Source organism: Euprymna scolopes, chromosome 29, assembly GCF_053919585.1.
Source record: "Euprymna scolopes isolate OS-2025 chromosome 29, ASM5391958v1, whole genome shotgun sequence".
NCBI lineage: Eukaryota > Metazoa > Mollusca > Cephalopoda > Sepiida > Sepiolidae > Euprymna > Euprymna scolopes.
Genome location: NC_136510.1, coordinates 48944411 through 48972396, shown reverse-complemented (window position 1 = coordinate 48972396; position 27986 = coordinate 48944411). Strand labels below are relative to the sequence as shown.

Genomic DNA, 27986 nt, shown 5'->3' with positions numbered 1-27986 from the left:
AAAAAAATGGTGTCCACAATGGTTTCAGCTTGGTGCAAAAAAGGATATTCTCTAAAAACGAACGATTTAATTATTACGCTCGTTTTATCGTCGGTTTAAGCGAATGGGTCAGACAAATCGCTATTTTCTGCGATATTTATATTGGTAAACTTATCACATCTCCAAGACAGGAGCCAATTCAAGTGAGTAAATTTTCTAACGTTCAACAACTGTCATTGTTTCTTCGGAGAAAATTGAATACTCTCATTTGCAAACCTTTTTCTTAACGAAAAATTATACATCTAAGAAGAAACAAATGTTTGTAGCGGATTATGTCTTATACAGATGAAACCGAAATATATTTCAGTGAATAATGCACCCAGTAGCAGAATGGGTGCAATGAACCCATAGCATACGAATGAGGGCTCGCGCTAGTACGAACATCCGCAATAATTTAAATATACAGTGCATAAAAAATAATACCAGTTTGAAAAGATTGTATGTGTATAATATATATATATATATATATATATATATATATATATATATATATATATATATATATATATATATATACTAGCAGGTTGCCCGACATTGCCCGGTTGTAAAATACGCTTATGTATTATATTTTGATTAATGCAGATTTCGTATTTATTATTATATTATATTGGACCCAATATATAGCAATGATTTAAAAAGTAAAAAAAAAAAAAATTGACTGGTGCGTCACCACTAAAAATCGGAATCAAAACGTTTAGCTTACGATTTACTTTTTCCTTTGACGTTAATGCCTGAGCTATGAAGATATGTTTGCTGCAAGGTTAACAATTAAAGCATGAACCCATAGCTATTATGTTACGCATGCATATTCGTAATGTCGTCGTTCAACCTCCATCTGACAAATTTCATTTTTTTAATTTTCACACATTTGCACAGATTTCCCCCGGCTAAAATAGCTATATAGTTTCTTTTGCATGGGTTCGAATGCCCTATACATTAAGTTTCATGTCTGTAGACAAAAAACTGACAGAGGAGTTTGGTATACGCATACATAAATATATAAAAAATATGCTTTGTGTTTACTATAAACTTTTTACGCAAATATTACGCAAGTATAAATTATGTAGAAGTCTGCATGAATATAATTACACGTAATAGTTAACTAAAGATGATCACCCCATAAAAACACGCAAAAACTAATAGGGAATTAATTAAAATGAATGTTTAAAAGAATATAAAAATTAGCTATATATTTTGCAAATGAATGCAATTCCACGACCCATGTATAACAAAGTTGTATTTTCTTTTTAAATGAATAGAAAAAAAGGTTTAATATGAATATCAATACACAACAAAAAAAAGAAACAATTTATAGGAGTATATGTATCTCTCTCTCTCTCTCTCTCTCTCTCTCTCTCTCTCTCTCTCTCTCTCTCTCTCTCTGTGTGTGTGTGTGTGTGTGTGTGTGTGTATTAGTGGCTTGGCAAGGCCAAAGGAGACACAACCGAAGCAGCAAAACTGAAGATGGCTTGTAGGATACTATATATACAAATGTGGGCAAATTTGGGCATATTTTATTGGTTGAAAATATAGGTTATTTTTTTCCAATTGTCATAAAAATTTTAACCATAGTATAGTATTATAATCTCCAAAAAGCCCGCAAATTTTCATATAGTTTCGTCCCAAAGAACCAAATATATAAGCATTTCAATATTCAATTTGGCTACCAGTATAGATATATCCATAGATATTCCACCTGTTTTTGTCAATTTTATAAGTTCAAAATCTCAGCAACTTTTGATCAGAATTTAACAAATGAAGGCTAGTTGGAAAGTTAATGATCTGAATTGTGTAGTAGGTTATGTGACATTTGCCCTTTAGGGGATAATCCATCATCCTGAGACTATTTTTTGGCACTTTTTTATAGTCACGAAATGTTTCAATCATAGTCATTTGTTTTCCTAGTTTTGCATATGAATTACAAAATATCTGATATTTCCCCAAAACCTCTGGCCCTGACAGAGAGGAGATTAATACTTGCTGCCATAGTTTCAAATGATCTGAATAAACAGCAAGGCAAGACTTAATTCCAAATATTTCTCATATGTTATATCTCCCCTCTGTGGTTTTCATACATAAAGTAAATTTCACAGTGTATACAGATTATTTGATAGTGGAAATTTTCATAATTGTACCCTATTCCAAAAATAGGGGAGATATAACATATGAAAAATATTTGGAATCAAGTCTCCCTTTGTTGTAATTTCAGATCATTTGAAACCATAGCAGCCAGTTTTAGTCTTCACCCCATCAACGCCAGAGATTTTGGATCGTGACACCCTGCACTGCTGATTCCCGAAAGTATGAAACACTAGTGTCTGTAGGTATTTAATGATCATTATAGTATATATATATATATATATATATATATATATATATATATATATATATATATATATATATATATAAATAAGAGAGACCGTTCTTGTGAATATTTTCAAACGATATGAGGTGTGAAATTGTCCAAATGGTCGCGAAACAATTGTAAGAAACAATGCAAATACACTACTTGTTGCTATCAATCCAATCTTTGTTGTCTTGATTTTGTTAAAATATGAATGCTCGATTACAAAAACTGGTAATTTTGAAGTTTACAAATTAAGTTACTTTATACTGACGGTTATCGAATTCTCAATTATATAGACATAATGAAATTTAGAATATTATATATATATATATATATATATATATATATATATATATATATATATATATATATATATATATACACTAGCAAAAGTACCTGTTGTTGACTGGGTTCAAAAACAGCCTACAGAAAATGGATTCTGATTTATGAAAATATGATAGGTTATGAAAAGGAAGGGTTGTAAAGAGATAGGTTCGAATTTGAGGGCGTCAAAACCAAAGCAAAATATGATGAAAGTAAAAATAAAATAGATAAACCCCATAATTTATTGTACCATACCTGTTCACACTGAAACACTTATCACAATATCCTGTGGACTTTGTTAAACTTTGTGACGTATTTCCATTCTATGGAGGTCAGGCGCGAACGAACACCCCATCATTTTATTATACCATATTTCTTCAAACTGAAACATAATTAATTATCAAAGTATACTTACGCAGATAGATATGAAAAGTCTTTATTTATGCCTATTTCCATTCTATGGAGGCCAGGCGCGAACGCAAACCCCACAATTTTATTATATCATCCCTATTTAAGTTAAAACATACTTATCAAAGTATTAATATGTACATCTATATCAAAAACGTTTGTAAACGTTTTTTTAATTTTTTAATTTTTTATTTCCATACTTTATGGTCCAGGCGCGTACGCAGACCCCACAATTTTAATGAATCATCATTATGCCAGACCAAAAATACCCATTCCTGTGTCTCGATACATCTTCTATCATTATATGCGATCAGTTTTCTATAATAGTCAACCATATAGGATCCTATTCGTGACCAGACACAAGCACTGACGTTCAGCTTTATATATATATATATATATATATATATATATATATATATATATATATATATATATATATATATATATATAATGATTAAAAGGTTATGAGGTTTTTTGAAGCATGAAAACGATGTTACTTTTTGTATATATATATATATATATATATATATATATATATACGTATATATAAATGTATATATACGTATATATAAATATATATATATACGTATATATAAATATATATACGTATATATAAATATATATATATTATGAACAAATGATTAATAAAACATGTTAAAAGACATCTTGAAAAAGAGTTAAAAACATATTTAATTTTAAAAAAGGAAACACAAGATAAGTGGATAGTCCTTAATCCGCGGAGTTTCGAAGAAATACTATCCTTCTCATCAGAGGGCAGGAATTAGCAAAATGGAGGATCGGATTTTGCATATAAAAGTACTTAATGAAACTACAAGTAAGTCACAGATCTTACTTGGTTAAAAAAAGGGTGAGGTAAGGGGAACAGGAGGCAAAAGAAAAAGAAAAATAAAAATAAAAAGATTTCACATGAATGGACAGTCCGGTGAAGGGTCAAAATCCAAAAATGGTAAAATCCAAAACGGTAGAATTTAAAATTTCAATCCGATAGGTAAATTCCAAATGGTCCAAAATAATCCAAAAGGCAGAGTTCCTTGGAAAAAGCGCAAATGGAATGAATTCCAAATCATTAAAAGAAAAGTACTGGAGAGAATATTTAAAAACACGTCTGTCAAGGCTGGATGAATAAAAAATTAAATATATATATACGTATATATATATATATATATATATATATATATATATATATATATATATATATATATATATATACGTATATAAATATATATATACACACATATATAAATATATATATACACACATATATAAATATATATATACATGCATATATATAAATATATATACATACATATATGAACATATATATATACATGTATATATATATAAATATATATATATATACATATATATATAAATATATATATAAATATATATATACAAATATATATACATATATATAAATATATATATACATATATATATGAATATGTATATACATATATATACATATATATAAATATATATACACATATATATACATATATATAAATATATATACACACATATATATACATATATATATGTATATATATTTGTATATATATACATATATACATATGTATATACACATATATACATATATACGCATATATATTTATATATACATATATATGCATATATATATATATATATATATATATATATATATATATATATATGTATATATATATACATACATTCGCGCATATTTTATTGAAGAGGATCTTCGTTCTTCTTTTTATGATCTTTCTTTCGAATTTTTATTGTTTTCGTACAAGTATTTTTGTTGTGGGATCCAAAGTTCTTATAAAGTCCCCTAGTTTACCGAACGTTTTCGGTCTCGATTGACCATCGTCAGGGTTGTTCTTCCTGTGCATCCTACTTATTAATTGATTTGTTCTCTGTCGTTTTACTGTTTTTATTACTAATTTACTATGTGTAGTTTCGCCTAATTTGATTTTTTTTCTTTCCTTCCTCTTCACCTTTATCTTGTTAGAATAGGTGGAGAATTCGGCTGCTGTTGTCAAAGTTTATTTTATTAATGGTTGGGTTTTTACTTTTTATTATTAATGCTTCTAGCATTGTTAGTCGTTGGTAATTATTGCAAGTTTTTAATATGTTAGTGTTATTTTTTAAAAGTTCTTTGTGTTGTTTGGAGGTGGTGTTTATTATGTTATGTTCTTGTTCGAGGTGTTTGCAAATAGCACTGGAGGTGTTCTGATGTCCCGTGAGACGTCTTCCCAATGTAGTGTGTGTATCTATACGATATGTAGATGATATATTTATATTATCCAAAAATATAAACGAAATAACAAAACTAAAAGAAACACTCGAACTAAACTTCCATCTATAATTTACCATATAACATAATATAAACAATAAAATACCGTTTATAGACATACTAATTAACTCCATGCTTGCCAGTCGGTTTGCCTCCAACTCCACACTGGACCCTTCCAACCACCCACTACCTGACTTTTCTATGCGGACAGATGCCATGCTAGACGATCTGAAAACCACCCCTGCTCAGGTGCATGCTATCATAAAAAACCTTGACACTTCAAAAGCATGTGGACCCGATCTTATCCCAGCTGTGCTATTAAAAAAGTGCTCAGCCGAAGTAGCTCCAGTTCTCTCCAAACTTTACAACAAATGCCTTAATGAAGCTTGCTTTCCGGGCTGTTGGAAAACTGCTTCTGTTGTACCAGTATTCAAGAATTCTGGCGAAAGGACAGACCCATCAAATTATCGCCCCATTAGCCTCCTCCCACTTTTTGCCAAAATATTTGAGACCATAATTAACCATGCTCTAGTCCATCATCTTACAGATGCTAAACTACTGACTGACAAACAATATGGATTTAGACAAGCCCGTTCCACAGCAGACATCCTAACTGTGATCTCAGAACGTATATACCATTCACTGGACAAAGCGGGGGAGGGCAGAGCGGTAGCTCTAGATATATCTAAGGCTTTTGACAGGGTATGGCATGAGGGTCTCCTCAGGAAAATTAGATCATACGGTATCACTGGTAGAATACTTAACATAATTAAATCCTTCTTGGACAAGAGAAAAATCCAGGTTGTCCTCGACGGTCGTACATCTAAACAATATGATATAAATGCGGGGGTGCCCCAAGGTTCCATCCTTGGACCTCTATTGTTCCTGATATTCATAAATGACCTCCCCGACAAAATTGCCTCTGAGATGGGTATATATGCTGATGACACTACACTCTATGGCAGGCATGACAGGAAGACGAATGAACACATTTCTAAAGAAATGGCAGAAACACTAGAGGAAGACCTCCAATCTGTAGTGGAATGGGGACAAAAGTGGTTGGTCACGTTCAATGCTGCCAAGACTAAACTAGTTTCATTCAATAATTACAAGAAACCCTCTCTACCACCCATAGCAATGGCCAACGACTCTTTATCTGAGAGTCCATCTTTCAAACTCCTTGGCCTAACGTTCACAGGAAACATGAGTTGGAACAATTACATTGAAGGCATTGCCAGGGCCGCTGCAAGAAAGGTGGGCTCTCTTTACCGTGCTAGAAAACTACTAACACCCGAAAGTATCCTGTACCTCTATAAGGCCACCATTCGCCCATGTATGGAGTATTGCTGCCACATCTGGGCTGGTGCATCTGCTACTAGTCTCTCGCTCCTTGACAAGGTTCAAAAGAGAGTCGCAAACCTGATAGGCCCTGAACTGGCATCTAAGCTTCAGCCTCTGTCCCATCGACGAAATGTTGCATCCCTCTGCCTTTTCTACAAGTATTTTAGTGGTGAATTCTCTGACGAACTGCAATCACTTGTGCCCCCACTACGTGAGCACCCTCGACAAACCCGACAGGCTGCTAGATCCCACCCCCACACTGTAGAGATCCCTAGATGTAAAAGATCTTTTTACTCCAATAGTTTCTTCCCCAGAACCGCTAGACTCTGGAATTCCATTCCAGGTCCCTGCTTCCCCAACAGTACTGACGTGCAGAAGTTCAAGTGTAACGTGAACCGACATCTTGCTGCCCAAATCCCTACATAGTACCCCAGTAGTTGTTGCTCCGGATAGTAGCCCCCTACACCAAAGTGGCAATTTGCCTTGTTTGGGGTGAAAAATGTAATTAAAAAAAACTAAAAACATATGACTTTGTCCACAAGAAAGACATTTTTCTTCCCCAAAGAAATAACGTATTTTTCTTCTGCATGAAAACCAGCTTTTCACAGAAAAGCAAGAACATTTTTTCACATAAAAAAAATTGTAAACTAATTGTACTATTTCTGTTCTTAGTGACGGCTACGTTTCTTCTCTGTCGGCTTTCCGCCTAAGCAGGGGGTGACGTAGCAGTTACAGAGAACTATTTTCTCTGGTGAATCAATACCCCCCTCTGAGTTCTTCGGCCACAGTCTGACCTATCAACTAACAGGGCACATTGATTCATCTGCTCCCTAAAGTCTTGAGGGAACGTCAATCAGTCAGGACCGGACCTTCAACCGAGCAATACCTCTTCTCTCGTTCCCTGTCCACTAGGCATCTTGCTCTAGCATTGACGGCCTCCACTGGAGAGAACTGCTATTACCTGGGAACGACACAGTACTGACTGACCGACAACGACCCCAAAAAGAACTTTCTGTTCCTTCTTCCTTTTTCGCAGTCTGGCCTGCCAGTTCCTGCAACCAATAAATATTTAAAATTGTTATTGTTAAAAAGAAGTTTATTGTTCTTTTGTGCTTTGTCCTTAAAATATATTTTATTAGGATGGTAAAGCAATTACCTTTCCTAAAAATCCCCCCTCAGTCAACAAATTTATCAACAAGATGGAAAAAAGAGTCAGAGAAGATAGTTTAAATGCGAAACAGTTAGAATGAAATGTTCTTTTTGAATAAAAAGGACCATTTATAAAGTTATTTTTGTATTACCGGTAGCCTATAATAATACGTACCTTTTGAAGGTTCTATTTTTAAAAGAAAAAGAATGACTGATATGAAGAAGTATCAGAAAAGAAAAAGACTGTGAGGGAAGACTTTTAAAATACTTTTATAAGGGACTTTTTAATTCTTATTGTATTTTTTTTTTTTTTTTTTTTTTGCGTTTCAGCCTTATTTCAAGTAAGCAATTTTCTTGTCATTGTTTTTCTCCAACTGTTGTTAATATTGCTCCGAGCGATAACTAATTGAATTGTCTCTTCAATTAAAGGCCGCTCTTTTTACGTATGTTTTGTGTATATGGGGGGGGGGAATTATTTTCGTAATTATTACCTGGTTAATTTGTAACCCTTGCTTTGGGAAATAAAAGCAATGCCTTTTATCCCTTCAATAAAATTGTGACTAAGTTAATACACCTTGCGGATCTAGTTTTTTTTTTTACTCATGTTCACCCCTTACAACGCATATCGCCACTTGGACGTAAAGGGGCCACTATTTGGGGCCATGTCCAGAAAAATTAACAGCTTACACATTTAAACTTCTGCATATCAGTACTGCCAGGGAAGCAGGCAGCAGATAGGGAATTCCAAAGTCTAGTTGTTCGAGCCTATTTGACTTATGAGTTTTTATTTGCTTCTTTTTTTATTATTTGATTCCTCTCCCTTTTATTGTACATTCCCCCCTTTTTTCTTTAATTTATTGCTACCAGAAGACTGGTTTTTATGAAAAAATTATATCTCGTCAGTATTGCGTTCCACAAACGAGTAGTTATTTGAAAGAAACACTGCTTATAAAAGTTTCGCTTAGCTCCAGGTACACAGAGAAAAAAAAAATGGAATATTTTTTAACAGTAATTGTAGATAGACGAGTAATAAATAATCGTTGAAAAAGCAAATGAGTGAGATACTTCTGGAACGATAGAATGATCCAACCATTTTTTATGCAACCAAATCTGACGTAAGTCATTCACTTGACGAGTGGCAAGTCGTTAGCATAAAAGATAAAATTAAAAAGATTAAAAACAATAAACAATCCTTTTCTAATGAAGTCACTGAAACTGCAATTGACTACATAAGAACCGATTAACCTTTTCTTTAAAAGCTTAAAACTATAGTTTACGAAATTCAGTCTTTGTCTTGTTTTTTTTTATTGATTATTTTATTTAAAAAAAAAACGGATACAAACTACGTATGCACTTTTTAAAAACAGTTTTAGTGACTCACAGTTTTGGTTTTGAAAAAGAAATGAACTCGTGATAATTACAGTGTCAAAATAACGTCGTGTGCGCGTACAGTGCGCACAAACATTTATGTCAAAACTTAAAATAGGTATTTTTATTCCTTTTTTTTTTTTCTTTTAGTAATAATCTAATCTAATCTAATATAAAATCTAATCTAATATAAAATCTAATCTAATATAAAAGGTTATATGCCAGTCTGTCTCCATATTTTCAAACTCTATCTCCTCCGAAACTAAAAGTCGCAGAGCGGCGCTAGGGGCCTCAAATGATTGACTTTTTGACGGACTGTTCTTTTATGGGTCTTTAGCCGGTTAAAATAGTTGTTAAGGGTTTAAAAATGGGTCAAAATTTTAAAAAGCGTTATACATTTTGTACATTCATCTGTAGTTTATTTTTTATTTTTTATTTTTATTCAGTTCATATGCGTATCAGGTTGTGACAGTGGTAACGTCACCAGCTTTGAATGCTACAGTTTTGCTCTCGGTTTCGATTTTAGCTGATGGCATCCAAATACTTTTCTTTTACTTTTGAAATGTATATGCGTTCCATGTAGTATTAGGTAGTTTAGTTTAATAAATATTTAAAACTGTTATGTCTAATATTAGCTACGATGTTTCGAATTTGTCTTCAAACTCAGGTATTTTTTTACCAGCACTCCATTAAATCGGATTAAAAAATGCAGATAATTTATTCTAAAAACTTCACGAGAAAAAAAGTCATAAGAAACAATTCGACCGCAAATGACATCGAGACAATAAAAACGCAGTATATTTGATCTTGTCTAGTAGATCACCACTGATCAATTTCACCTGTTTACACCTTCTTCTTCTTCTTCTTCTTCTTCTTCTTCTTCTTCTTCTTCTTCTTCTTCTTCTTCTTCTTCATTTCCTATCTTTTTTCTCTTCTCTTTATTTTCTCTTTCTTTGTCTATTTGGTAAGTATTGATGTAATATCTCAACTAGCGGGGCCTGTGAAAATTCCACAGCCGACTCTTTCATATGTAATATATTGATGTGGATCATTCTGTGGATGTTCAGCGTAAATGGAGACGCTCTGATATTATTGTGGCTCTTTTGTTAAAACTGCAAAAGTATTTATCTAAGCTAGCAGGGATACCCGGTTTCAAAGTACGCTTAAATATGATATTTTAATTCTTGAAGATTTCATATATATCATTATAGAGTTAATGTTCTATCGATTTTTATGTATTATATAGTTGCGATTTCAAAAATAAAAAAATATATCTATGATTTGGGTGCATCAGCTTGAATCGAAACCAAAACCGAAACCAAAACTTATGAAAAAAAATGTGTGTGTGTGTGTGTGTGTATATATATATATATATATATATATATATATATATATAGTAATTTATAAAATATATATGGCGAATAACAAAAAATATTATATAGGCATGACTTCCTTAGATTTCAAAACCCGATACTATGACCACAAAAGCACATTCAAAAATAAAAAACACCGTATAAAAACAACACTAGCGAATAAATACTGGGAACTCAAAGAAAGCGGACATTCGCCGGTAGTCGAATGGAAAATAATAAGACAAGCTACCACATGCAGACATTTAGACGACCCATGTAAATTATGCCTCCATGAAAAATTTTCTATCCTGTACTTTAAAGAACCTCAAAATCTATTAAACTGTAGGCAGGAAATAGCAAACAACTGTGTTCACAAAATAAAACTTAATCTAGGATAGCGATACAAAATAGCTTTAAAACTAACAATAACAATAGAAAACAAACAAATAAATAAATTAAATAAACATGAATAACGATCACACGCATATATATATATATATATATATATATATATATATATATATATATATATATATATATATGTGTGTGCATTATTGTGTACACATAGGTATATTTATATGTATATAAAAAAAAAAAGAAGCAGAACGGCCACCTAAAACCACTAACCTAGCTCTAAAACAGATCCTTTGTTTGATAAAATGCATGCCCATTGGCTGGTAGGAAGGGGCGCGGTGGATACTAGAAAGCTGATTGGCCAACTAGTAATCCTCAACATGTATAAAAACAAGAAGCAACGACAGAATTCGCGCATAAGCCTGACGAATCCTATAGTTGGATGAAACGCAGAATATTCAGTGTAGCTTAATCGCCATATATATTTTATAAATTACTAACTAGCTCTACCTACGTATTGAGCACTTTTGAAGTAAATACTTAAAGTTTACGCATAAATCTATACTTTCGTATAGTAAATTTATGTGAATAAATGAAATAGTTATATATATATAAGTTCCTTCAGTTATAATCGAAACCGAAGCCAAAACTTATGAAGATTTCTTGGTAAAATTATTTATAAAAAAAATAAATGACTTGAGTGCCATCAGCTATAATCAAAACCGAAACACAAACAAGAATTCTTGGTAGAATTATTTATTACAAAAAAAAAAAAAAAAAAAAAAAGAAAGAAATGGAAGTCCATAACAATTAAACGACGACGGTCACTCGGGTGTAAGCGTGACACACAAAATAGATAACACACACACGCTATCCTATAGATGTATGGTCGTTTATTCTTTATAGTACTTTTATCAGTTCTCATAGCCGTTACGCAAATTACCTTCCAAGCTTTCATGCAAAACACGTGCGATTCTTTGTCGCTTACGTCCGGGAAGGGGTACTCTGTCCATTATAATTCTACCAGAACACAAGCATGAAATTTATTCACTAAGGTTTATGAACAGGGAAATAGTATTCTAATTTCTTTTATCCTACATTTCTTTGTCTGCATGGTGTTTGATTTGTGTTTATTTACCTGTAGTTGGTCCGTTGTATTCTCTTAGCTGAAATAAGAAGGACCAACATTTGCAGGATGCTGACCTGGTCCCTCATGTTGGTTATCAAAGGAATCTGTCGACCGTAACTCAAATCTTTCTTCTGAGCCCACGGCTTTTATATTTGTTTGCTGTCTTTTCATTTTCATTGTTGGAGTATGTGGTAACACCAGACCCAGGTTTATTAAACCTGTGATCCTGTGATAGCGATAGTGTTAATCTATCTAATATGCAGAAATAACAGTGCGTTATCACGTCTTAGATGTTTACAATGAAGAATAACAATCAGTATTTGTTTCAATAGCCTATAAGCATTTTTGGTTTTCTTTTCTTTTTTGTTTTTTACAAAAAGTCGCCGCTTATCAAGGCGAAAGGGCCATTCGAGGATAAGGGTCCATGAGTGCCAGTTAGGTGGTGAGAAAACACTGTGATGATTGGTAATGATGGTGCCAGCTTGGTAGAATCCATTTAAGGAATCAAACGTTACGTTTAATACTAAGCAACGGCCGGGTACATCTACTAGTATATCTATATCAACGAATGCGAAAAATTTTGTTTCGTGTTTACAATGATGAATGAAAAGCTTATCATTTTGACCTAATATTTTAAGTATTTCAAGAGCTAGCCAGCAACGCCATCAAGTGATCATATAAATTAACGCAAGAATGTATGAAAAACTAATAAAGTAATTTTTAGAAAATCAGAAGAACAACGGAATAATGGAACATATATATATATATATATATATATATATATATATATATATATATATATATATATATATATATATATATATTCCCAAGAATCCAACTTTCAAACTCCTTGGCCCAGCACTCATAGGCAACATGAATTGGAATAAACACATAGAAGATATTGCCAAGTCTGTTGCAAAGAAGCTAGGGTCTATATATCGGGTTAGTAAATTACTCACGCCTATCAACATCCTATGTCACTAAAAACCACCATTCGCCCATGCATAGAATATTTTTTATGGAAATTGATCCAGACAAGGCATGAAGCCACTTGATGTAAAGAGCTAACAGGAACGAAAGATGATTATTGCAATGAGAAGCGAGGCCTATTGAATTTAGACTTGAAAAGACCAAGGCTATAAGTAGGAGGAACACAGTTAGTAGGAAGAAACAATTGTAACACATGACGAAATACACCATGTGACGTTCATTTTTTATATTTTGAGGTCTTGATTTTTGCAAAAATATTATATGCTCGATCATGAAAACTGACAATCATGAAGCTTAATTGAGTCAGTTAATATTGACTTTGATCTTATTGGTATATGAATATTACCGAATTATTTTCAAACTCTATCTTTTCTAATTCTAAAAGTCACAGATCGGCCTTAAATGATTGGATTTTTTATGGGCCATTCTTTTATGTGTCTTTAGCCAGTAAAAATAGTTTTTAAAGGTTCAAAAATGGGTCAAAATTGAACAACTCGTTATACATTTTGTACATTTATCTTAGTTTATTAATTTTTAACCAGTTCATATGTGTGTCATGTTGGTACAGTGGTAACGTCACCAGCTTTGAATGCTAGAGTTTTGCTTTCAGTTTCGATTCTTGCTGATCACACCCAAATACCTTTATTTTTTTACTTTTGAAAGCATGACTCTATAATAATATATACGAAATCTGGACAGATTAAAATATCATATGTAAGCATATTTGACGTCCGGGCAAAGATGGGCGCTTACTCCGCTAGTCTAATATATAAAATGCAATATGTCCATCTGTCTCTATATTTTCAAACTCCATCTCTTCTGAAACTAAAAGTCGCAGAGTGGCGCTAAGAGCCTCAAATGATTGAACTTTTTTGTAGGTCTTTAGCCAATTAAAAAAGTTTTAAGTAATAAAAAATAGGTTAAAATTGAAAAAATCGTTATACATTTTATACATTCATCTTAGTTTATTTTTACTTTTTAAATTTTTATTCAGTTCGTATGCGTGTCACGTTGGTACAGTGGTAACGTCACCATCTTTGAATCCTACAGTTTTGCTTTTGGTTTCGATTTTAGCTGATGGCACCCAAATATATATATATATATATATATTTTTACTTCTGAAATCACGACTCTATAATAATGTGTACGAAGTCTGGACAAATTAAAATATCATATTTAAGCGTATTTTACGACCGCGCAAAGACGCCCCCCCCCTACTAGTGTATAAAAATTTTTTGGTAAAAAAATATTAAAATATGTGTATATATATATATATATATATATATATTTATATATATATATATATATTTATATATATATATATATATATATATATATATATATATATATATAGGGCGAATGAACTCTTTTTCTGTGTCAACGGCCAACTAGCACCGTGTATATTTGTGTGTGTGTGTGTGTGTGTGTGTGTGTATTGGGGTGGAGAGGGCTCCCGTAAGCCGTGGTGAAGGCAACCTTTCTAGGAGAAGCAAATCTCTGATTTAAAAAACCATAAAGCGGGAGACCAGTACCCGCATTAAGCTGGTCTGCAGTTTAATTTGTTGCTGGCTATCTTGCTCTTGCTTGTTGCTGGATCTCAACATTTTGAACCGAGAGAGAGACTTAGCTGTCGTACAAAGCTAAGACTCTGTAACATCATCTTTGTATAGATACTCCCTCAGGCATTTGGGCTCATGGATTTTAAATGTCTGAGGGAGTGGCACTCGTCTGACAAGACGTTGCAATCATCATATATATATATACACACACACACACACACACATCACTCTCTCACACACCATTTTTAGTATAGATTACAGGTATGATAAAGTGTATTACCCATGAACTTTAAATGATAAGATACAGCTGTCACCTCTGCTCGATGTCAACTGGTGGTATACAGAGGGGTGCCAAGGAGCGATAGCAATACAAATAGAGAGTGTTCAGTCACATGCGGGAAGCCAAGAAAACTTGCTATCAGGCAAGATTCCATTGGGAAATCAAAACATGAATACAGAAGAAAAGCAATAATATAGACAAAGAAAGGTAAATCGTGTTTTTCCCCCTTTTAGCTAGCAACCAAGTGTCGTATGTATATTTATCAAAAATTTAATTTTCATATCCAAACAGTTTCTTTTTGGAGTACTGAGCCCTCCCCCCCCCCCCCGCCCCGATTAAAAACCGACCTTATGTCTAACTCTGTCCTCATGAGGAGAGGAGTAAATATAGAGAGATACCTAGTCATTAAAGACAATGTCCCAATTTATCAGACCGCATCTAAAGGATACATAAAAAAATAAAACACTTTTTGAGTCCGATGCACCTACTTATTTTTTAAATTATTCAGTCATCATTTATCAAGGCCAAGAGCGCCCTGAGAATAAAGATTAATGAGACAGAAATGATTGTCAACCAGCAGATGGCAAACAATATAGAAGTGCTAACATTATTCAATGGTAAGAACTGGTTATTACTTATAGCACAGTTTTTGACAAGAATTTATTGACGTTAGACTTAAAGACAACTAATAATAATAAGCAGGAAGGAGTTTTGAAAAGGAGTCCTATCCCCGGAAATTTTACCTGATACTACACACATGGAAGGAGAAAGGAAAGTCATAGAAAAATGAATTTTTGTTGCAAATATCTTACAAGGAGAAACCAAGGATTGAGCTCAGTCGAGCACCTGGATGTCAAATGACACACACTCTCTACTTCTGTATGGCAAAACTTGCACTTGTTATTGCTGAGGTCACTCATCTTTTTTAAAGCATTGGTCGTCAAGCCTTGATCATGGGCAGCCACTATCATCATCTCCTAATTATAGTGAAGCGATCATCTTTTCAGACATTCTACAGAGCCTTCCTTATCTATATGTTCCTGGGGTAGTTCACCCAGAAAATACTTGGTACACTATTGGTTGATCCATTCTTCCAGTTTTCTGCTGTAGAAGGTCTTGGTGTATTTTTATTGACTCTTCTGAGCTTTTTTTTTTTCGTGGCAAACTTGTTCTGTGTTTCTGTCTGATTTGTAAGACAATCTTGTCCAAAATGTTTGTCCAGTTTCATGATGGCTCTTGTTTCTTGTTGTTGGTGTACCATCATAAGGTTTCGATTCTGGGAGTTCATTAGATATTGTCCAGTGCTGACAATAGTGGCACAATGTGGACAAATATTAAACCGTCCTCTTGTACTGTTCATTCTTCTAAAGTAATCTTCTGGGTTTTTTTCCCCCATCCACTATTTCCAATCCTTTCATGGTGGCAATTATCGTTCAACTTACAATCTCTTTAACTCTTATCCTCGAGTGACCTCCAGACTTTGATAAGTTATGACCTATTAGTAAAAAAAAAAGTTTCCAAGCCATTTATTGACACCAGTGTTGAGAAGCATATTGCAATTTAATATTGATCTCTGGTCTTGTATATTAGTTACAGATTATTGCATTATCATGTATAACAAGCTATTCCAAGAGAAGAATACCAAAACAGTAAATTAAACCTATATCCTTATTTAAATGTTCCAATCGTTGACTAGGCAACTTGAAAATTAATATTGTCTGACGACATCATTGGACGATTATATTTTACTTATCCAAAGATTTTCAGTTAAATTTTCTAAATTTTAAAAAGTTACTTCTGAAATATTTTACCATGTGATTAAACTGATCCAATAAGAGAGAAGCCTTACTACATGTTTAAGATTAACCCTACAAGCCAGAACACTGGATAACTCCTAAGTACTTACAGGATGATCAGTGATGTCAAGAGGTTTGTTGAGACCCATGATGATGCCCGGGGCCAACTCGATAAATACTCAAGTATAAGTCCTAGTACTGATAAATTTCAATACCTAGGGCCACTGCTCCATGCCCACTTCTCTTCTTTTTATATTTTCTTTTTCATTTTTTTTATCAGTTTGTTCAAGCTGAATGTCATACATTCACTTTCTATCTTCATATATTCCGAGAGGTCTTTTTAAGATTCTAACCGCCCTTTTAAGTGCAATTGTTTGAATCTCTCTTGCACTTGGTTCACTGAGTATATTTGCCCGGCAGTTTTTAAAATTATTTTGCATGAGTTTAGTTGCTCCTATACTTACTAGAATGATAAAGATCTTCCTAAGATTCCAGTTTCTTTTCATATCCTATGCCACTAAGAGTGATCACCAAAAAATGCCATCAATGGAATTGTTACTAAAATTCCTTTTGAAAGTGTATAGAATCTTACAAATATATTGGGATCATAAAGGCATTTTTGAAAGCGATAATTGAAATTGCTTAAGAGTGGTGGACTGTTCAGACTGAGGAATTCGAGTTTGAATGAGAGATAAGTATTACAGATAATCAGGTAAAGAGATGATTAACGAAAGTAAACATGCACACAAAAATTAAAAAGAGAGAGAGATAGAGAGTGCACTGGATAACCTCTAGTCACATACAGGCTCACAACTATAGTGGTTGATGGAATAGGGGTAAAACTGATCTTACATTTTTATATAGATAACATAGGGTGACCCTACCAAAAATGTCATCTCGAAAAATCATTAATAAAATTTATAATCCTTTCTGCAATGCAACCATATTTGGTACCAAAAACAAAATAGTCTATTCCTGACTTGTCCACCAAGTTTGAATCATGAATGCCCAACAGTGTTTGTTTTATCACCATTGAATATTATGCAGGGACACTTTGGTGATCGTTTCATTAATATGAAGTGTGATCCTGAATGAATTTTACATTCACCAGAGACCTTAACCTACCAGATTTTATCTCAAAGATAATGCCTATGAAATCAATCCTCAGACCATTCCTGAAGTGAAGAGAGCCGCCAGAGTCCAAATTAGTTGTATCCAGGTGTGCTTGCAAAGCAGAGGTGCACAATTAGAGCATATCATTTAACAGCAATTTATGGCAGTTTCTGTTCCCTTGGATTCGCGTGATTTTCTTTTTATATTTTTATGCTACTTGCATTTCCATTTATCTCTTATTGATTAACATTTGCTGGTTAAGGTGGGTTCGTTTCAATGGTGGCTAGGTGGTTAATGGCACAAACTGAAAATCTGGATGTCAAGTTTGAATCCAGTTTGTTCCACAGAATTCATCAAATTTACATCTGGCCTTGTGTCCTACCTTTTTTATATGAAGTAAATTTTTTTTTCTGCACGCGAGAATTTTCCTTAATATTTCGGTCCTCTCCTCCCCCTCTCTATCCTCATTCTCATATGTATTCAGGTTTGATAGTTCTGGGTGATTATGTTGAAAAGGAATCGGTTTGAAGTCATGAAACCTTGAAATTTTCCAAAAATTGATGGGGCACCATGTTCAGCATTACACGAAGAAAGACTGGCATGTGTGGTAGGAATTGGTGTCTTCCAAAGAAAGGAATGTCATCAACGACCCTGATAACAGACAGAATATTCTTCCCACAACTACACCTCAAGCTCGGCTTAATCAAGCAGTTCATCAAGGTTCTGGACAAGGATGGTGACTGCTTCACTTACTTGTACCAAGCTTTTCCAGGATTGACCATGGAGAAGTTGAAAGCTGGCATCTTTGGCGGTCCTCAGATCCGGCAGCTCATCAGAGATCTAGAGTTTGAAAACTCAATCAACAAAGTGGAACTGGAAGCATGTAGTATAGAACTTTCTTTGCAATAATAAGGCTAGAAACTATGCAGAACTTGTTAATAAAAACTTTCAGAAACCTGGACTGCAACATGAGCGTCAAAATGCACTACCTATTTTCACATATGGACCGGTTTCCTGAGAACCTGGATTCAATGAGTGACGATCAGGGGGAGAGATTCAATCAAGATCTGAAAGAAATGGAGACTAGGTATCAGTCACTGGGACACAGTCATGATGGTTGACTACTGTTGGAATATGAGAAGGGACCTCCCTTTCACTGAGCATTTCAAGAGTTTGAAGAAACGAAAGTTCAAGCTCTGAAGTTTAAACAATGGTGAAGCAACAGGCAATTTCTTTACCTTTATCAATGCCCACCATTCAGTTTACAGTAATCGAAGTTTCTATCAGGTAATCAATATATGTTGTTGGCAAAACATTTTCTCTCTTAAAAACATATTTAGGATGATATGTGTTGACAAAAATCAGCTGATAATGCCACAAAAATGTAATCGATTTTGTCACAATATCTGATTTCTTTTTTTAAATTTCAAATCAATTTGGCATAAAAACATGACCTGATGGAGAAAAAACGGATGTTGTTTCTTAATTCAGCAGTGCAAAAATACCCTAAATTAATTGTGGAGGTATGACAACATTCAAAAAGTAAAAAAAATGTTGGCGAGTGTAATTTTTGACAACATCAAAAGAACGGAAATATGTAACTTTCCAATATAAATTACTGCAAAAACAGTTGACATTAACGTGAGATATATAAAGTCAGTAATTTTGTAAGTAATCTTGTGTGTCTATGTTGTATCTCCATAGAATTTAATTATCTACCGACCTGTATACTTTTAACTTGCTGAATTGTTTGTAAATTGTTTGTTTTTTCTTTGTTTCAGAGAAGCTTTATGTATAAATATTAAAACAGAGACAAAACTGTTATTATTTCTCGAGATGCAGTAAACTCATTTTAGTTTATAATTTTTGTTTGCACAGTGTTAAAGTTAAGGTAGACAACTCCTATTATACTCTCCAAATTTAACTGAGTTATTCCCTTGCTGATTTTTATATTTAAGTGATTACTTTAACAATGTTTCAAATTAACAGTCGTCTGGAGAAGACTATGTAATTTTAAAAATAAATTGTAGCTTAATACTTTAGTATATTTCTAATAGGTGCTCGACTGAGCTTTAATTTATGGCCCCTTCTGTTAAGCATTCACAACAAAAAACTCATATAGTTACAGCCACTATCAATAGTTTTCTTTTCTCTCGCTCGCACTTTCTCTCTCCCACTCTCTACTTACTTACCTATCTACCTAAAACTAAACGAAACTTACATGAGTAAAGTTTCTTACCTAAAACTGCTCATGTGGGACACAATATTATGGAAGTGCTTCCCAAATTACTAAAATATGGTCGTTTTCAAATCTAATTTAAACTACTTGTTGTCCTGCCCAATCATCTTTCATTATCAATCATCACAGCGCTCTCTTACCGTCCACCTGACACTCATTCAACCCTTAATCTCGAGTGGATTTAGGCCTTGATAAATGTTGAAATCCTATGAAAAAAAATGAATAAATAAAAATACCACAGTACAATTGATTCGTCAGAAGAAAAAAATTGATTGTTAGCTTAAATGATTTCTTTCATTCTTTCAAGACTGAAATCGATTTGCTGATTTTTATAAATAGCAATTAAATATAAAAATAAAAATATCTCTAAGATTTATAAAATCAGACAAAATCATTTTCACAGCTGATACCAAATTAAGATTTAAAAATAAACAATTTTAATATAAAATAGATACATAGATAGATAGTCAGGGACCCGAACCTTGGATTAACCACTAAGGAGGCCGTCCTATCAGCAGGTGCAAAATACTGGGGCTGCTGTATTGCCATTTGGTGAATGGACTCTGGACCATGCAGTAGTTTCGAGTGGGGCCTCTCGATGCCATACTAGTGGGTAATTGTTACGGCTTTACCTTATCATGGCTACAAAAAAAACAAAAAAAACCTTCCTCTCTTTTTCTCTCTTACCTTCCCTCTCTGTCCTGCTCTAACCAAGTCTGTCGACCTGTTCCACAAATCCCAATCCTCAACATGAAATACCTCCAGAAAAATAACACGTATAAACCTAGAACACCATCCTCAAACATAGACCCCTACTACTATGTCTCCTTCTCTAACATCAGGGGTCTACGTTCCAACCTTCCAGAGGTTGAAACCCAATTACAGGAGACAAAACCAGACATATTCTTCCTAAGTGAAACTGGCATTAGGTCGACTGCTTCCCTTGACGAATTCATAATTAAAGGATACTCTAACTTAACATCTAAGTCTGACCCCCAAGATCGCCATGGACATGGAATATGTGCCTACATTAAAGATGGCTTTCCGTGTGGTAGGGATATCTCCAGAGAAGACCCTAATTTACCTTATATGTGCTTCTGAGTTGCACTTGCTTACACCACTGCATTTATATTCGCTCTCTATCGCCCCCACAACAGTGGAGTTACTATCCTTAAGAGTATATCTGAAAAAATTGACCACATCCTGTCTGCTCACCCTTCAGCTAACATCCACATTTGTGGTGACTTCAATGTCCACAATGCGGAATGGCTGACCCACTCTAACAAGACATATGATGAAGGGAGGTTCTGTCATGATTTTGCCATTGCCTATGAGCTCACCTAGATTGTCCACGAACCCACCCGAGTGCCCGATACTTCCGGTCAGTATGCTAGCCTTCTAGACCTTTTTCTCACAACTTCGCCTGAGCTATCTTCAAGTTCTGTTCTGTCTCCTCTGGGATCTTCCAACCATGCGGTTGTATCAGTTAAGATAAAAACGAAATGCAATAAGTCTGGAGATGTATCTCTCCATCATACTGTATATCGATACTCTACCGCTGACTGGGATAGCTTCCATACACTTATATCCAATCTACCACTGCATTCCATGTTTAAAAAAAATGTGTCCTCCATAGTATCAGACCTGACCGAATGGCTAATTGTAGGCATAGACCGATTCATACCATCCAAACAAAATTCCAACAAAAACCTAACAGCCAGCCATGGTTCTCTCCAGAATGTGTTGCTGTCATCGTGCACAGAAATCACTTTTTCCATAGCTACCAACGTAATAGATGCACTGAGACTAAAGCTGCTTTCAGGACTGCCAGCAACCACTGCAAAATAGTAATAAAAAATGCAAGAGAGCTATATGCTCAGTCCATTAAATCCAAAGTAGCTGAGCAGCGGCTTGGTTCCCACTAGTTTTGGCAAATAGCAAACACGATCCTGAACAGAAGCGTGCATTCTATCCCAACCATCATCAATGGACCTGAGGTCATCTCGTCAGCATCAGACAAGGCCAAACTATTTGCCAAGAACTTTGCAGCTAATTCTACCCTATGCGACGAAGGCCATCAACTCCCCATATTTCTTCCTATAATGGACAACACGCTCTGCAACATACAAATATCTGTGCATGATGTCGCTAAGCTAATCAAGAACCTTGATTTCAGTAAAGCAACTGGCCCTGACAGCATTCCAATCATTGTGCTGAAAAAGCTTCAACTAGAACTTGCCCCCATACTTACAAAACTCTTTAAGAGTTGCCTTAAAGAGAAGTGCTTCCCAACACCCTGGAAAACCTCATCAGTATGTCCTGTATTTAAGAACTCAGGTGATAAGTTCTCTCCCTCTCAGTACAGACTAATAAGTCTCCTGTGTGTCATGAGTAAGCTGCTGGAATCCATATGAAATAGAGAAGTAGTCAACCACCTCAGCAGAAATAACATTCTTAGCGACATGCAATATGGTTTCCGCTCTGCCAGATCTACAGCAGATGTGCTAACGATTATATCTCATAGGATTAGCGAATCCCTTGAAAAAGACTTCCTCTCTAGGGCAATTGCTCTTGACATATCAAAGGCCTTCGATAAGGTATGGCGTAAGGGCCTACTTCACAAGATTTCCAGCTACGGTATAACTGGAAATGTTTTCTCGATCATAAAATCATTTCTCTCCGATAGGCTCATAAGAGTAGTAGTTGATGGGTAGAAATCAGAGGCCATCAATATTAATGCTGGAGTCCCTCAGGGGTCCATCCTAGGCCCAACTCTCTTCCTGATATGCATCAATGATCTCCCAAAACACATACTTAAATCATTCGTTGACATCTATGCTGATGACATGACCATCTATGGCAACACATCAAAGGCTGTAAATGACAAAGTTCTCTCAGATTCTCTCTCCTCTGATCTTGAGCGCATGGTACAGTGGGGAAGGAGGTGGCTGGTTACTTTTAATTCATCTAAAACCAAGCTCCTATCTTTACATCATCAACGTTCTGATCCCCATATGGCATCAATTGGTATGGGTGGCTCTCGTCTAGGGGAAGCTCCATGTTTTGATAAGCTTCTGAGCTTGACCTTTACCCCTGACCTGAAATGGAATACGTACATCAAGTCACTTGCCAAGATCGCTGGAAAAATGGTAGGATCCTTCTACCGCTCCAGAAGATATCTCACCCCTGATGCAATTCTCTATCTGTATAAAAGCCAAGTACGTCCAAGGATGGAGTACTGCTCCATATTTGGCAAGAGCTGCTAAAAACAGCCTATCCTGCCTTGACAGAGTACAAAATAGGCTTCGTGGCCTAGTGGGGAATGCCCTTTTCTCTTCCTTGCAACCTCTCTCTCACAGGAGAGACGTTGCGAGCCTGTCTTTGTTTCATTGTTACCATAGCAGGTGCTCATCTGAATTCCAATCTCTGGTCCCCCCCCCCCACCAATCTTTCACGATAAACACCCGCCTAGCTGAAACCCCTGTCAAAAATTTTCCCCACTCCTTATCTGTGCCTAAATCAAAACGTAGATTCCATGAACAAAGCTTCTTTTTTCGAAGTGCACGCCTGTGGAACTTTGTTCCAGTTGCCTGTTTCCCACCTGACTACAACCTGGATGTCTTCAAGTCCAATGTGAACAAATTCCTGATGAACCGCCTCCTTAAGTAAGACACTTTATCAGATCTCCAACAGTAACGTACTGTACACACAATAACCCTTATCCCCGAGTGGCTTCCGGGCCTTGATAAGTGGTGACTACCTTGTCAAAAAAAAAAAAAACAACATTTTTCAGAATTCTAGAATGCCTATGTTGAGTCACTTTAAAAAAAAATCACAGTTCAATGCATTATATAATTAAAAAAATGTTAATAAATCGACCATAGTCAAGGGCAACTCGAAGGCTCCATTTTCATTGGTTACTACACCGAGATGTAGGGGAGGCTGTCACACCTTTTTCTGGATTACTCTATTTACTCTTCATTCTCATCTTGCTTAGTATTTAACAAGATGGCACCAATTACTAGTCTGCAATGTGACTCAACTAATAATTGAATCCTGGTTTCTGGACCATTAGTGAACATTTTAACCAGTATGCAAAATGGATTACACTAGCTAAATTATGACTGATGAATCAACAGTAAGCAAACATCCTCTGATATTTTCACCACTGAAAAATCTTATGAAAATGTTAGAAACTTTCTTCTCTGTTCCATGGATCCTGTATATTGCTGATACACAACCGTGGACAATTTCTGAAATTAATTTCCCTAATACTCAGCAAGTTATTTCTGTAATTGTTTAGCATATAATAGTCTCAACATTCAATTCGTCAAATGTTATTGATAGACGCTTGTCGACTTTATTTCCAAGATATCTGCAGCTGACAATAAAGTGAGATCTATAAATAAACAATAAAGTAAATAATTTTGTAAGTATGCTTTGGCATCCATGTTGGAATCTCCAAAGATGAAATTCACAAATTAAACATTAAAATTAGTATTAATTGAAAAAATAAATCTTTCAAATTTTTTTTCAATGGTGGAAAGTGTTTTACACAAAATAAAAGATAGGAATATTTCTCAGGAGTGGAGGGATGACATCCATTTCTTCCTCAGTATCATGAACTCCTCCTGAAAAAGATACTCCTGCTAGTGCTTGATCTCTGAAAAATCTTAAATCGAACTGTTTTTGACAGCCAGTATCCGATTGTTGCAGATCACAACGAACAGCTCATGATTATTTGTTGTGTTTGTTGCAGTTACAGAATGGTAGCTGGCCCTTGGCTTCCCCGTAAAATTGTGATGTTGAAAAGTATCCTTCAACTTTAATTCTGACTCTTAATATTCTAAAAATTTCTGATTCTAGAACTTTAAAATATTCGACTCTGACTGTAACTTCAGTTCTGATTCCTAGGATTCTAAAAATTCCAACTCTTAGAATTCCAAAATATCTGATTTTAACTCCAACTTTGACTTTGACTTCTTTTAAAGTTTTTCAATGTTTCATCTGTTTGTTCGATGTTTGGAAATTAAAAAATCCAACTCTAACCCGAACTTTGAATTCTATCATTTTTACAAATCCTTTTAAAACTTCGACTCTGATTCTGCAGCATTGTTTGCAAGGCCTCTAGAACACGGTTTTACATACTGCACCTGGTATCCTCAAATGATTACCCATCAAAGTACTGAGCAGGTTCGTCACTTAATTGTGATAATTTCACAAGAACAACTGTATATGTGATTATAGTTATATGAGATACAGGGTGTGGCAGAAATATCTCCCACATTTTGACATGCGATCTTCCCAGTCGCACCCATACAGTTTCTGAGCAATTATTAATTTGTATAGATGGAACTGCATATCAGTATGTAGAATGATTCTGACTGTTTGATCAAGCAATCGCATGTTTGCAAGCTGAACTCACAGCTCGAATACTGTCTGGTGTCTGAGCGCTTCGAGGCCTTCCAGGTGGCTTTCTTTCAAGTATCGAACCTGTAGCTCTGAAATTTGCAACCCATAGCTGTATTGATTTTCTATCTGGAACAACATCATGCCGTCCTAACTTGTAATGAACTTGGAAAGCTCTTTGTGTTGCAGTTACAGATTCACCATTTTTCAAAAACATTTCTACAGTAAAAGCACAATGTACATCAGTTCAAAAATATTACTTGTTAAGGCTACCTGAAAAAAAAAGGGCAAGTTATTAGCTAAATAAAAACATCATTGGTACTTGCATAAGTTCATTAGAAACATAAAGTTAAAAGTTTAAAATGTGGGACATATTTCTGCCGTACCCTGTATTTGATATTTGTACAAGTTTTTACTGCCATTTTTATATGCATAACTCAATGTTTTATTCTTTCTTTATTGTAGAAAACATCATCGGTTAAGATGTTACGCATGCTGCAGAAAACCCAGCAATTTCCGGCGACGACGCGACCCATCCCCAAACCGACCTCATTATTTTGCAACAATTTTTTGGTTGCTGAGTTTTTTGCACAAGTAAGACAGACTTTGAAATCCGAAGATTGGGCTCTCTTCGCTCTGGTTGGAATCCTGTCCTGTGACGTCGCTATCGTCCTCACCCTTCTCGCCTACAAGAAGGTATTAAATGAAGCCATCAGTAAGCCATTGACCATTGCGTGTCCTTTCCTAACCCTGTTCGGAATCGTTCACATTTTCATCTCCTGGTATATTTATATAAAGAAGAAAAGACGTTTGTATAGGAGTCGCCGAGAGAATAGCCGAGAGTACGTCCAAGCTCTAATATATGCTGAGGACGAAATGAAATTTAGAAATTCTAATAGGACAATGCCTGAAGGGAATGACTATCATGTTGTTATTCAAGAAATAAAACCAGGAATGATTTTTGGTAAAGTTATGCATGAAAAGGAATCAGTCTGCCAAGATCATTGTGGAACATACTGATGATTTTTGGATTTTGTAAATTTAAAATTTAGTTTGCAGAGGGTATCATTGGTCGGTAATCTTGCAGTATAGGTAACAGTCATGAAATCAAAATAAATAAAAGACAAAATATACAAATCATTTTTATAAAACGCATTAAAAATTAATCTTCTACTGATCTGTATACTTTAAACATTCCAAAACTGTTTTAAAGTTTACTGGGTTTTTTTAATTTAAAAATTAAAATGGCTGCTTGATTCTCTGGTGTTGGTGATACATTTCTTAAAAATAGTAAAAAAAAAAAAAAAATAGATAAAAGTTACCTCAGCACTAACTCTAAATCTGAGTGACAAACCCCCACGGACCTAGGGTTAATGGTAAGGTAAATAATAGTTTTACTATTTTTTTAAGGCTGGAATTAGCTATCACCAATAAAAAGTCAATGTCCTCTTTGATTTTTTTTTTCATGTTTCAACAAGTCAAATTAATGATAATAAAATCAGAGACAATACGTCTTACAATCAGTTTCCTCACTTTAAAAGTATACGGGTCAGTAGAAAATTAAATTTTAATATATATGGTGGAAGTTATTTGTTGTAATGTTTTTTTTTATTTTCGATTTCTTGACTGTTAACTATACTGTAATATTATCGATTGGTCTAATGGATACTGTTGTAGACTATGGAATCAACAGTGCCAAGTTCGAACCCTATCTGATCTATTGTTGTCATACATGCATTAATATTATCATGAAAGTTATGAACCCCGGATTTTCACCTAACTGTGCAGGAAATAACAACCAACTTACAAAATATTACCTTCCTTTTAGTGTTTGTGTATAGAGAGCATTTTCAGATCTATTATAATCTTTATGCACTAATACTACTGAAAAAGACATGAACTCCTAACTTCCTTTAAGTTATGGGTAAATAACAACTTGTGTTCAATTCCTTGTATACAATGAATCGTTGCTGTATTTAGTTCAATAAAATACCCAAAGTGTTCATTTACCATTAGACAAACAAACCAAAGCAAACCCACCCTAAAAGACAGTCGACTTAGATTTCTGCTATGAAAATGTGATTATAGTGACTGTGACAATAAAATATACAACACACGTGGGCGGTCATACTTTTTTGTTTTATATTCTTTAATAAGTCCTTTAATGTCACATTCTGTGTCTTTTGTGGGCCACACGTGAAGATGCCAGCCACTTGATTTTTTTCTGAAGTGGTTGGCATTTCCATCAAAAAGATGACAACGATTTTAATTTCAAATTTAAACTATATTTTACTAGCGGAACCTGTGCATGGACATTGTCCAGGAAAATTGAAGAACTCAATAAATTCATGCTTCCACTTCTGAACCCCATATAATTAGTGTATTCATTTTTTTGTGAACTGTTATCCCCATCTACATAGTTGTTGTTGTTCCACCACATTTCGGCCAACTCATCCTCTGGCCTTCTCAGGTGGTTAACCGTGACGGGAT

General features: G+C 34.5%; 1 protein-coding gene across 1 annotated transcript; it reads left to right on the top strand.

Moving 5' to 3' along the window:
* On the top strand, nucleotides 1-27614 carry LOC145252643 (uncharacterized). Its single transcript, XM_080112379.1, has 2 exons — nucleotides 1-182; nucleotides 25962-27614. Exon 2 carries the CDS (start codon nucleotides 25980-25982, stop codon nucleotides 26514-26516), a length of 537 nt encoding a protein of 178 aa, XP_079968505.1. The 5' UTR covers nucleotides 1-182; nucleotides 25962-25979; the 3' UTR covers nucleotides 26517-27614.
* Nucleotides 27615-27986: the final 372 nt, after the last annotated feature.